Source organism: Chaetodon auriga, chromosome 12 (assembly GCF_051107435.1).
Source record: "Chaetodon auriga isolate fChaAug3 chromosome 12, fChaAug3.hap1, whole genome shotgun sequence".
In the NCBI taxonomy this organism is placed as follows: domain Eukaryota; kingdom Metazoa; phylum Chordata; class Actinopteri; order Chaetodontiformes; family Chaetodontidae; genus Chaetodon; species Chaetodon auriga.
In genome coordinates this window covers 25,578,644-25,591,375 of record NC_135085.1, presented here as the reverse complement: position 1 = coordinate 25,591,375, position 12,732 = coordinate 25,578,644, and the positions used below count along the sequence as shown (strand labels likewise).

Here is a 12,732-nt window from a genome sequence, read left to right as displayed (position 1 = left end):
ACGGATGCATACACACACAAACACCAACAGACAGACAGACAGACAAACACACACACACACACACACACACACAAACACACACACACACACACACACACACACACACACACACACACACACAGGCCTACAGCTATGGATATTTTATATTCATTCACATTCACAGTTAGTGAGGGTTGGCTCAGGCTTGCCTAGGATCAGCCCTTAGTTACGCTGCTATAGGATTAGACTGTTGAGGGACCTCCAGAGATACACTGAGCTCCTCTGTTTCTTCTCTCCCTCTCCATCTGCACTCATCTTCTTCCCCAGAGTCTTTGTGCTTTGTCGTCTTGCAGGTTCCCATGGGTTGTGTCTAATCCTGGATTATGGATTATAGCTACAACTCCTATCATGACCTTGCCTGACATCCACTGCAACTGCTCATACGTTGAGCCATACATCCATCATTTGTGTTTCCATCCTAATCCGTACATATATCACATACAAACATATATCATACATGTATATAGTATGTTATATGTACATGTACAAAAGGAGGTTTTTCCTCGACACTGCTGCTGAGTGAAACAAGCGTTTTGAATGAATCTCAGACAGGACGGCCTCAGTTTTCCTGCCATCTTACTTTCCATCCTTCAGCCCCACTGAGGAAGTCTTCTCCTCATGGAGGTGGAAAGTTTATGACAACCGTCCACGTGATCACACGTCTCTCTTGGACACAGTGAAAGCTGAATGTGTGGACATATCTGCAGAAGGTTGTCAGGGATGGATCAGCCATCACAAAGGTTCCTTCCCAGGTGTTTGACAGCAGAGGACAGAAGGTGTGATGCGGACGAGAACTTGTAGTCAAATGCAGAAGACAGGCTGGACGAGCACTGTTGTATTTTTATAAGTGTAGCTGTACAAGTATGTGCTGTAGAGTGAATGTGCAGAGTTTTGTTTTGCATCACTGGAAGTACTTCAGTGTCAGTTTGTGCAGTTAGAATTACTCTCTGCAAAATAAAATCAAATGAAGCCGATTGAAGCAGTCTGCAACTTTTCTGTGTAACAGCAGCAGCAGTAATCGTAGTAGCAGTCGTAGTATTAGTACAAGGTGGTGGTGCAGTGTGTGGTTACAGACACTAGAGGGCAGCAGTGTGACAGTTATAATCCTGACAGCAGCAACAATGTGGACCTTTTTCTGGCAGACATTTTGAGCTGTGACAGCTGGAAATGAATGTGGAGTAATTAATAACATTAATAACTGCTGCTTTTCACCTCTGTGTTCCAGTTCTGGGGCCTCGGATTCATTCATGCTGACTCGTTAACATGTCATGAGAGCCATCATTAATGTGAAGACTGACACCTGAAGTGCACTTTGACATGTTTGCTGCAAAACATCAGGACAGGAGAAGCAGTACTATCAGTACCTGTAGTAGTAGTAGTAGATAATGTAGCACAGTTCATACTCTGCTGACATAAACTCAGCATAAAAAACAGGAACAAAAGACATAAAAACATAAAAAGCAGAGGTGGAGGAAGTATTCACATCCTTTATTGAAGTAAATGTACTAATACCACACTGTAAAAGTACTCTGGTAGGTATGAAAGCCCTCATTGAAAGTCTTACTTCAGTAAAAGTATATAAGTACAATCAGGACAGTGTACTTCAAGTACTGAAAGTACTCAGTGCAGTAAAACGTCCCCTGTGACTGTTCGACTCTTCTGTCTGATCTCATTAGATTATTGTGACTCAGTGAAACTGGTTCCATTCCAACACTTTCAATCAGTTTCTGGAATATCTGCAGCTGAAATGATCAATTGAAAGAAATCGTAACATCACAGCACCAACCTGGACCTTCCTCCCTCAAGCTCAGAGTTCATTAACATCCCCTCTGAAAGAGAACGCCTCTCCAGTCGATGGTAGTATCTCCTCCTGCAGAGAAAACCACTGACATACATACAACATACAACCAACATGAGGGGAAAGGAGAAAACCAAGAGGAGGTGGAGGAGAATCAATAACAACAACAGGAATGATTCTGTTGAGTTTATCTGGATTCATATAATGTACACATTGATACCAATAACACTGATAACAACATCACTAATTCTAACAAATATCGACATATCTGTTCTCATTATTTCTTCTTTTCCTGTATTGTTCATGTTTATTTATACTGTTCATTGTATATATATTATTTATTTCTGTCATATTTACTCTTTGTGTCTCTTTCTCCTTTGTTCTCTTATATTTTACATTTTGTCACTGTTATTATTACTGATAATACCCACAGTATCATGTGTCATTGAAGATATAATAATAATAATAATAATAATAATAATAATAATAATAATAATATCAGTATTGAAAGTAGAAGAAATTGGAAGTAGAATTTGTGTACTTTTTAAATAGTTATTAATTAATTAGTTAATTAATTTCCTCTCTCTTTAAGTTAATCATCTTTTTTTTTGACTTATCTCTGTTGCTTTACTCTCCTTTAGTTTCCTTTCTTTCACCCGTCGGCCTCATAGACCGACCGTTCACATACACACACACACACACACACACACACACACACACACACAGTTAACATCACCCTGTTGTGTGATTCTCTGATTCAATGAAGTGTCCTGAATGTTTTCTCTCTTCTGACTCTTCTTGTCTTCATTATGTTGTTTTGTCTTTTTGTCTCAATAATTGTGAAAAAGGTGATTTTCCTGTTGGAGTTGGTTGAGGTGGAGCTCATTTTCAACTCTTTTGTAAAGGACTGAAACTAATGATTCTTTTCATTCTGGATCAATCTGCTGATTAGTTTCATTGATCTGCTCAGTATCGACTCGTTTTCATGTTTCAGGTGTGAGTTTGTGATCTGCTGACATCTGATAGAGCTCACTTAAAGACAGTGGTGGACAGTTTGAGGTACTTGTACTTTGAGTATTTCCATGTTGTGCTGTTTTATACTTCTACTCTCCGACAGCTCAGAGGGAAACGTTGTACTTTTCGCTGTGTAGAAAATTGACTTCAGGAGGGTTTTTACAGGCAGAAGCACGACTGTGGTGGAAAACCACACAGCAGCTTCAGCTGAGCCGTCGATCAGCAGCAGCAGCCTTATCTGTCCGCCGCAGGGGCTCATGGGAGGTCCCAGGACCTGTTAGGAACCACGTGGCCCTCCTGCGATCTCTCAGCTCGTCCTGGTTTGGCCTCAGCTGCATCAGAGCCACACTTCTCCCCAGGTTGACCAGAGGAAACACCACTGCACAAAATGCTTCTCCTCCCAGCTGCTGCTCTGTGCTGCCTGTGTTCAGGTGAGTGTTTCCAGCCAATGGGGAGCCAGAAAAGTCCACCTTTCACCGACACTGTCGCGCTGACCTTGGTCTCTCTGTCTGTGTCTCTGCAGCGCTGGCAGCCATGGCAGCAGAGCTGATTCAGGATGATTTAACATTGACCAGGAGAGTTGGTGAAAAAGTCTCCTTCAGCTGTGGAGGAACTCAGCAGTGTGACGGTGACTATGTTTACTGGTACCAGAAGAAAGACACAGAAACATTCAGACGGATTCTTTATATTACCAGGAGTAATGGTCAAGTTAACTCAGGTTACAATCATCCTCAGAAAGACGATTTCTCAGCTTTGTATAAACCGGACGGCTGGGATTTGCAGATCCAGAAAGCTAAACTCCTTCATTCAGCCTCCTACTACTGCTCCTGCTGGAAGGGTGGTCTTCACAGTGAGAAATGATCCCTGCAGCCTGAACAAAAACCAACAGATGAGCAGATGTCAAACAGTGTTTGTGACAGGAAGAGAGCAGTAAACCACAGCCCAGGTTCACATATTTCAGCTCCATCTCAGCCAGAGGCACAAACACACTGAACTGACAGATTCATTTCATATTAGATTCATTCAGATTTCCATCAGATATTCCAGCAGGATTTCTGTAGTTTGACACAGTGAAGACAAACAGCAGCACAGAAACACCAAGAAATGATTTGTGGAATTGAGGGTGGACTGGTCATTGGGAGGACCAGGAGGTTTCGCAGTGGCTGTTACACAAACTGAAGCAATGAAGAAACAAACAAACAAACAAACAAACAAACAAACAAACATGCTCACAGAGGGAACATGTTCATACAGGTGTAGTGTTAGTCAGGTTCACCATGTTATTTTAGCACGTTAGCATGCTAATGTAACACACTCCCTCTGCACCCAGCTCCTCCAGGAATCCCTCTACACCCCCCCTGAGACTCTGTGTTGTGTTTCTGATGTGTGGTTGGGTGTCATGAGGAGAGGAGGAAGCATCGGACGCAGAGTTCTGGATTGTAGTTGACACCTGGTAGAACTCTATTGGCTGTCAATGACAGCTCTTGTCTCTGCTGCTGGACACCACAGTGGCTCCTGAACTCCAGGTGTGGAGAACCTTCAGGGAACCAGTGTGTCAGAGTTTGTCTGTGGGGACGAGTTCACAGTGATGAAGAAGGTGAATCTCAAGAGTCATCGCAGCTACAAACATGCTGAACTGGAAGAGATGCAGGACAACGTTAACGCTCTTCAGTGGAATTTGATGTTCAACAAGCAGCTTTCTCAGTTTCTGACAGCCGACAAAATGACATGCTAGATGGAGAGTCCAGCTCCAGCAGCTTCTCATCTCTCCGCTGTCAAACGTGAAATCATGTGAAGTGAAACTAAAGCTACAGAGGAAACGCTGAGCATGTTCCTGCTCTGAGGAACAGAAGCTGCTGTGACGTCTGAATCTGCTGCTGAGGTGATCATCATCATCTTCGTCATCATCATCATCATCATCATCATCATCAGGACCATTGCAAAGAGGGGTCAGGAGGCCTGAGTGTCCTGATCACCACCAGGACGACACATGAAATGAATCTCATGTGTACAGAACAAAACAACAACAACGTGTAAATTTCGGACGACTGTGTTCCAGACAGACTGTGAACATACATGAAGAATATGAATCAGGGAGGACGTCGAGTAACTTCCAGGTGTCAAACAGACAGAAAGTCAGAATGTCTTTAGTTCTGCAGGTATTTGGTCATGAACCAAAGTATTGGACACATTCAAATGTTGACCTGAAGATGGCACTCGATGAAGAGTCAGAGGACCACCAGAGTTATTGGAGTTGATCCTGAGTGGAACATGAACGTGTGAACCACATTCAATGGTCGTCCATCCAACAGCTGAGACATTTCAGTCTGAAGATTAAATATCAAACTTTCATGAATTTCGTCCTGTAAGGGAAATTCGGGGGGAGGAGGGTCTGCAGTTCGGTGTGCTGAGGGTCTCATTGCTTTTTGCAGATGATGTGGTCCTGTTGGCATCATCGGTCTGTGACCTCCGGCACTCACTGCATCGAAGCCGAATGTGAAGCGGCTGGGATGAGGATCAGCACCTCTAAATCTGAGGCCATGGCTCTCAGTAGGAAACCGATGGATTGCCTACTCCGGGTAGGGAATGAGTCCTTGTCCCAAGTGAAGGAGTTCAAGTACCTCGGGGTCTTGTTCACGAATGAGTGGACAATGGAACGTGAGATTGGTCGGAGAATCGGAGCAGCGGGGGCAGTATTGCGTTCGCTCTACCGCACCGTTGTGATGAAAAGAGAGCTGAGCCAGAAGGCAAAGCTCTCGATCTACTGGTCAATCTTCGTTCCTACTCTCACCTATGGCCATGAGGGCTGGATCATGACTGAAAGAACTAGATCGCGGGTACAAGCGGCTGAAATGGGTGTCCTCAGGAGACTGGCTGACATCTCCCTTAGCGATAGGGTGAGAAGCTCAGTCATCTGTGAGGGACTCGGAGGAGAGCCGCTGCTCCTTCGCATTGAAAGGAGCCAGTTGAGGTGGTTCGGGCATCTGGTAAGGATGGCCCCTGGGTGCCTCCCTAGGGAGGTGTTCCAGGCACGTCCAGCTGGGAGGAGACCACAGGGAAGACCCAGAACTAGGTGGAGAGATTATAACTCCACACTGGCCTGGGAACGCCCCAGGATCCCCCAGTCAAAGCTGGTTAATGTGGCACGGGAAAGAGAAGTTTGGGGTCTCCTGCTGAAGCTGTTGCCCCCGCGACCCGACCCCGGATAAGCGGTAGAAGATGAGGATGAGGATGAGGCTCATTGAGAGTTGCAAGAAGAATTATAGACTCAGTGTGATCAATCAGGTCTCTTTAATACATGCAGCAAGTACTCATAAGACTCATGCAGAGTGTTCTCTGCAGATCTCCACAGTGTCTTGAATTTTATACTGTCTGGCAACAAAAGGACAACTGGTTGTCACATGTACCTGGTGTTGGTCAATCATTCCCTCAGAACAATGACCATTTGGGGCATTCATCCTGTTTCCCAGGGTTTATACAATGAATCGCAGCCTAAATTTCCCCCTTCATCCTGTTTCCCTCATTGAATGTCCTTTTGTCCTCTTTCTCACCTTAGTGAGAAAGGGCCACAAAGACTTTTACAATTCATAGACTGATTCCTGGGATTTGTAAATCATCTAATTCCTACCATCCTCTGGGGACCAAGAATGTCTCAACAATCCGTCCGTCCATCCTGTGGTCCAGGTCCAGTGGACAGACATGAGCGTCCATAGAGCAACACTGCTGCTGTGTGAAAGACAATGAAAGCAGAGACAGTCGTGTTGATGTGAACATTAGAGAAACACATGATGGAGCTGAAATATGACACTGGTTCATCGTTTGGACTCGTTCACCTCAGCTGACACATTCAGCAGCAGACGGGTTTTTGTCTCACTCTGTTTCACTGTGGGCTACATCTTTGGCTCTGGGACTAAACTGTTTGTAACAGGTAAGAATAAACTTTCATTTTCCTTCAGTTGTTCTGTTGAACAAGTTGAAAATGTGTTTTAATGAGTTTCTGCTGCTTCACACTTTCCATGTCGGTTTGTTCATAATTAGCAGAGAATTCTTGCAGCCGTTCAGCTTTTGTCACATCAAAAAGGTTCAAAACTCATGAAAAGATGTTTAAATCTCACTGCACAACTCAAGTTATTCTTTATTTGTGCAGGACATCAAAGTGATTGATCCAGAAAAAGTTTGATATGAGCAATGTTACAAATATGAAGTATTTGATCATGTCAGTAATTCAGCATCATCTCTTGTTTTAATGAAACCAGATAATCTGTGAAAAAGTCAAGTGAACAAATGTCCGAAAATGTATTTTGAAAAGCTGATGACTTTAAATCTGTTCTATTAATAAGTCATTTTTAAAGGGTGACATCGACCTCATGGAAACTGTATTTTATATGATGGTACATATGTCTTTAAGTGGAAGATATATTTATACATGAAGACAAACAGACACTGAATATGATGTTATCATTCATTTATGCAACACAATTACTTTATGCCTGCTAATTTAAATATTTCCACACATGACAGATGATAATTTCATGTATAGTCACGCATGCAAAGACACTTTCATCTTCATGACATTAAATATAAATATAATTAACAAATAAAGCTTAATTTAATTTTAAATATGATAAATATTACATGGTGATAAAACATTATAATCAGAACAATACATTGTTATATTATATTATATTATATTATATTATATTATATTATATGTGAATTTCCACTCGAGGATCAATAGATTTTGACATTTTTTAATGAGAGTTTAATATATTGAAGACAAATCATTTTAATTCAGTGTAAAAGTTGAAAATATTGATGTATGTTTTGTTTGTTTTTTAATGATTCAATTTAACTTTGTGCTTATAAATATATAATATTCTGAATATGTTGTAATCATCGACATGACAGTTGAGTTTCATGTGAAGATAAATACGGTCTTTGTTCTAAAATGTATTTTCTTCCTGTTGGAGACAAATTATTTTTCATTCTATCAAACCAAATGTCCTAAATATATAGTTTTATTCAATTCAATTCAATTCAATTCAATTCAATTCAATTCAATTCAATTCAATATTCCTTTATTTGTCCCGTGAGGGGAAATTCCAGAATACAGCAGCATCAGTAAAAATTAATATAAGAAGTGCACGCAAATTAGAAACAAAAACAGTCTATACAAAAGAGTGAGGATTTTAAATAAAAATAAAAACAAAGAAATTGTAAAAAATTGTAAGAAATTGCAGATCGTATTTACAGATTGTTATGTACATGTTTTATTGCACAGCTTATTGTCCAGACTATTGCACTGATTACTTGGAGCAGTTTTTATTGTACAGTCTGACAGCTGCAGGGAGGAACGACCTGCGATACTGCTCCTTCACACACTTTGGACGTAGCATCCTGTCACTGATGGAGCTCCTCAGTGCAGTGAGTGTGTGTTGGAGGGGGTGGGAGTCATTGTCTCCCATCATATATCGTCATATATTATTAGTAATAGATGTGACGTTATGCTGAATGGACGTGTTATATTGAAATGAAGAATTTCCAAATCCATCATCATCTTTGTTCCTCATATAACATCTGCTGACATCAGCTGCTCGTTGTGTTTGATCTGAAGCTGAATACAGTACATGTAGTGAACTTTGTGCTGTATTGATGAGCAGTTTAGTGATCAGAGTCCACGTAGTTTCCAGGATCAGACTGAATGCAGTGCAGTGCTGTAAGCTGCTGCTGACTGTGTCAATGTGTGTCTGTGCTGCTTGTTGCTGCCGTCAAACTTCAGATGAGCCCGTAGCGAAGCCCGTGGTGAGCGTGTACCCGGCAGCGTCCGGAGGCCGCCTGGAGGGCCAGAGCTCCCTGCTGTGTGTGGCCTCAGCCATGTTTCCTCCTGTGGTCCGGTTCTCCTGGAAAAGACGAAAGGACAACGGTCCTCTGGAGGAGCTGCGCCCTGCTGAGACGGAGCAGCTGGAGCTCAGAGGGTCGGGACGCACCGCCGCCATCTTGCTGATCCGTCAGAGAACAGAAAACAGCACATATAAATACCTCTGCTACGTCCAGCACGAGGAGGGCACAGCGGAGGCTCCACTGGAACAAGGTAATGAAGGCTGACTGACTGTGTTCAGCAGTGATGGAGCTTCATGTGGACACACTGTCACAGAGAGCAGAGGAGCAGAGGACGGACATGTCCACCGCCACTCCAAACATCTCCTCCTTTTCTGTTTCAGAGGTTCCAGCTCCAGCAGCTTCCTGTCCTCCAGAGAGAGAGCCAGCAGACCTGGAGGCTGTACAGCAAGCTGACTGTAAGATCACCTGCTGCCTCTCTGCATTGAGGACTCTGAGGGTGCTATAAAAACTGTGGGATTACATGTTAAAGCTCCACTATAAATGCTTCTGTATTAAGAATGAATGGAAGGACTCTGTGTGAAGTGAAAGGTGTCTCTGGTAGTTGTGAAGCCGCAGAGAATCATCACCAACTCTGCAGCTCTACGGAGCTTTTTAGCCTCTTTCAGCTCCCAGCTTTTTGTCTTTGATGAAACAGGAAGTCAAATCCTGTTTGGGGCCCATAAAGAGCTTGTTGAGGCCCCGGCTTGTTGTATTTAATAAGGGCTTTTGAGCTTTCCTTCAAACTGTAGCCGACCACTGTCTGACTGTGTGTGTGTGTGTGTGTGTGTTTGTGTGTGTGTGTGTGTGTGTGTGTGTGTGTGTGTGTGTGTGTGTCAGTGTCCTTCCAGTCTCAGTGCAGGGTGAAGCTGCTCCTGCTGCTGTACTCAGTGCTGATCGTCAAGAGTCTGGTGTACTGCTGTGGACTCTCTCTGCTGATGATCCTCAGAAACAAGGGACCGTCCACCAACTGCACACATGCTGACTGACTGATTTCTGCTCGCCATCAAATCTCATCCCTTCATCTCATCTGTCATCCTAAAATATAAATACACATACACACATATATATCTGCAGTTACTGAGTGTACTTTATTTCCTGTTGTCATTGCAGCTTTTCTAATAATAGAAAATGAAGCTGAATCATTGGCTGCCTGCTGGATATTTTATTGTTTGTGCTATTTCGTCTCTTCTTGTTTTTCTTTTTAATACATGATACCCAGTGTAGCGGTTTGTCAAATTCTTTCACTCAAACATTCTCAATAAAGTGAAAAATCACAGCGTGTTTCATTAACCTCTTTGTTTTCATGGACCTCAGTTTGGCTTCAGATCAAATCAGCAGAAACAGAATCAGCTTCATGGACCATGTATGTTGGCAGCTACAAGTCATTTGACTGTGGTTTGAAGCAGCTCTCCATATACTTTCATACAGCAGTAAGAACAAATGTACAGGAAGACATGAACATCAGCAAACAGCTAAACAAGAACAACAAAGCTCGTTAAAGATAAGGTCACATGAACACGGAGCTATTATATCCAAGTCAGTAGGTGTGGGTGTGCCACCAGGTTCAGTGCTGACTCCCTTTTCTGACTGTGTCAGTGTGGATGTAAACCTCTACGCTGATGACACTGTTGTTTCCACACATGAACAAACAGCAGAGCGAGCTGCTCTTCACTGTCACAATCAGTGTGAGGTAATAAAGTGGGATCAGAGCAGACTGCAGGAGGTTGAACATATCTGCTTTTATTTCAGCGTTTCAGCTCTGAGTTGAGGATTTGAGCTGTTTCTCTCATAGACGAATCAGACAGATCAAAGCTGAGACAGTGAGCACTGAGCGCTGAACTCAAACTCAAGTTCCTGGAATGATTCTTTAACCAGAGTCCATGGTTGTAACTGTCATTGTGTTATTCATGTGAAGAAGCACAGCTAACGGTGAGGAGGCTGCAGAGCAGAAAGCCACACAGCTGTGTGCTGCAGGAAAGGAAGTGCTGATTGGCTGCCAGCAGCTTTTTATGAGTCCTAATAACCACTGAGAACAGATTCATATCAGCTGCTGTACACACTCACCAACTCCTCTCCTGCATACATTAAACTCAGACGCTTGAACTCCTGTTTGCATTTTCACTGCAGAAAGAAGTGAGACATGTAGGATTTCACATGTTGGGATGTCATTATTTGTAGTCAGTTATTATCGAAGCATCTTGACAACATCCTCAATGTTGAGTCAGTCTTCCTGTTTGTTACAGTGCAGCAAACACAAACAGGAAACTAAAATCAACTTCATTCGTCAAACTAAATTCATTCAGTCATCCTCACTGCTCTTCACCTGTAATTAATCATTACACAAACAAGCCTGAAACACAAACGTGTTAGGTTTTCATCATGTTTAGGGACATTACATAGACTTAGAATCATGTCCTGGAGACTTACCCTCACCATAACATCATCACACACACAGGCCTACAGCTATGGATATTTTGTATTCATTCACATTCATAGTTAGTAAGGGTTGGCTCAGGCTTGCCTAGGATCAGCCCTTAGTTACGCTGCTATAAGATTAGACTGTGGGGGGACTTCCAGAGATACACTGAGCTCCTCTGTTTCTTCTCTCCCTCTCCATCTGTATGCTTCATGTCGTACCACTCGTGTCTCAACCTGGATTATGGATTTAACCTAGAACTCCTACCATGAACCTGCCTGACCTCCACTGCAACTGCTCGTACTTTGAGCCATACTTCCATCATTGGTGTTTCCGTCCTAATCCATACATATATCACATACATATAGTACATATCACAAAGGTTCCTTCCCAGGTGTTTGACAGCAGAGGACAGAAGGTGTGATGTGGACGAGAACTTGTGGTCAAATGCAGAAGACAGGCTGGACGAGCACTGTTGTATTTTTATATGTGTAGCTGTCCTCTACAAATATGTGTTGTGGACTGAATGTGCAGAGTTTTGTTTTGCATCACTGGAAGTACTTAGGTGTCAGTTTGTGCAGTTAGTTTGTTTGCAGTCTGCAAAATAAAATCAAGGAAAGCTGATTGAAGCAGGCTTCAATTTCTCTGTGTAACAGCAGCAGCAGTAATCGTAGTAGCAGTCGGAGTATTAGTACGAGGTGGTGGTGCAGTGTGTGGTTACAGACACTAGAGGGCAGCAGTGTGACAGTTATAATCCTGACAGCAGCAACAATGTGGACCTTTTTCTGGCAGACATTTTGAGCCGTGACAGCTGGAAATGAATGTGGAGTAATTAATAACATTAATAACTGCTGCTTTTCACCTCTGTGTTCCAGTTCTGGGGCCTCGGATTCATTCATGATGACTCGTTTACACATCATGAGAGCCATCATTAATGTGAAGACTGACACCTGAAGTGCACTTTGACATGTCTGCTGCAAAACATCAGGACAGGAGAAGCAGTACTATCAGTACCTGTAGAAGTAGTAGATCATGTAGCACAGTTCATACTCTGCTTACATACACTCAGCTTAAAAACAAAAAACAGGAACAAAAGACATAAAAACGTAAAAAGCAGAGGTGGAGGAAGTATTCACATCCTTTATTGAAGTAAATGTACTAATACCACACTGTAAAAGTACTCTGGTAGGTATGAAAGACATATCTGTTCCTTTTCATTATATTGATAATTTGTATTTATGCTGTTCAAGATTATATGTTATTTATTATTTACTGTTTGTGTCTCTTTTCTCTTTTGTTGTTCTTTTATATTTTACATTGTGTTACTGTTGTAGAAAATTGACCTCAGGAGGGTTTTTACAGGCAGAAGCACGACTGTGGTGGAAAACCACACAGCAGCTTCAGCTGAGCCGTCGATCAGCAGCAGCAGCCTTATCTGTCCGCCGCAGGGGCTCATGGGAGGTCCCAGGACCTGTTAGGAACCACGTGGCCCTCCTGTGATCTCTCAGCTCGTCCTGGTTTGGCCTCAGCTGCATCAGAGCCACACTTCTCCCCAGGTTGACCAGAGGAAACACCACTGCACAAA

General features: G+C 42.8%; 1 protein-coding gene across 1 annotated transcript; it reads left to right on the top strand.

Moving 5' to 3' along the window:
• Nucleotides 1-3,233: 3,233 nt before the first annotated feature.
• LOC143329854 (immunoglobulin lambda-1 light chain-like) lies at nucleotides 3,234-9,753 on the top strand. Its single transcript, XM_076745971.1, has 6 exons — nucleotides 3,234-3,282; nucleotides 3,375-3,696; nucleotides 6,742-6,779; nucleotides 8,631-8,942; nucleotides 9,073-9,147; nucleotides 9,569-9,753. Exons 1-6 carry the CDS (start codon nucleotides 3,240-3,242, stop codon nucleotides 9,715-9,717), a joined length of 939 nt encoding a protein of 312 aa, XP_076602086.1. The 5' UTR covers nucleotides 3,234-3,239; the 3' UTR covers nucleotides 9,718-9,753.
• Nucleotides 9,754-12,732: the final 2,979 nt, after the last annotated feature.

Coding starts and splice junctions, on each gene's coding strand:
- LOC143329854 (XM_076745971.1), top strand. CDS start 3,240: ATGCTTCTCCTCCCAGCTGCTGCTCTGTGCTGCCTGTGTTCAG. Junction 3,697..6,741: donor TCCTGCTGGAAGGGTGGTCT/TCACAGTGAGAA, acceptor TTTCACTGTGGG/CTACATCTTTGGCTCTGGGA. Junction 8,943..9,072: donor GGAGGCTCCACTGGAACAAG/GTAATGAAGGCT, acceptor TTTCTGTTTCAG/AGGTTCCAGCTCCAGCAGCT.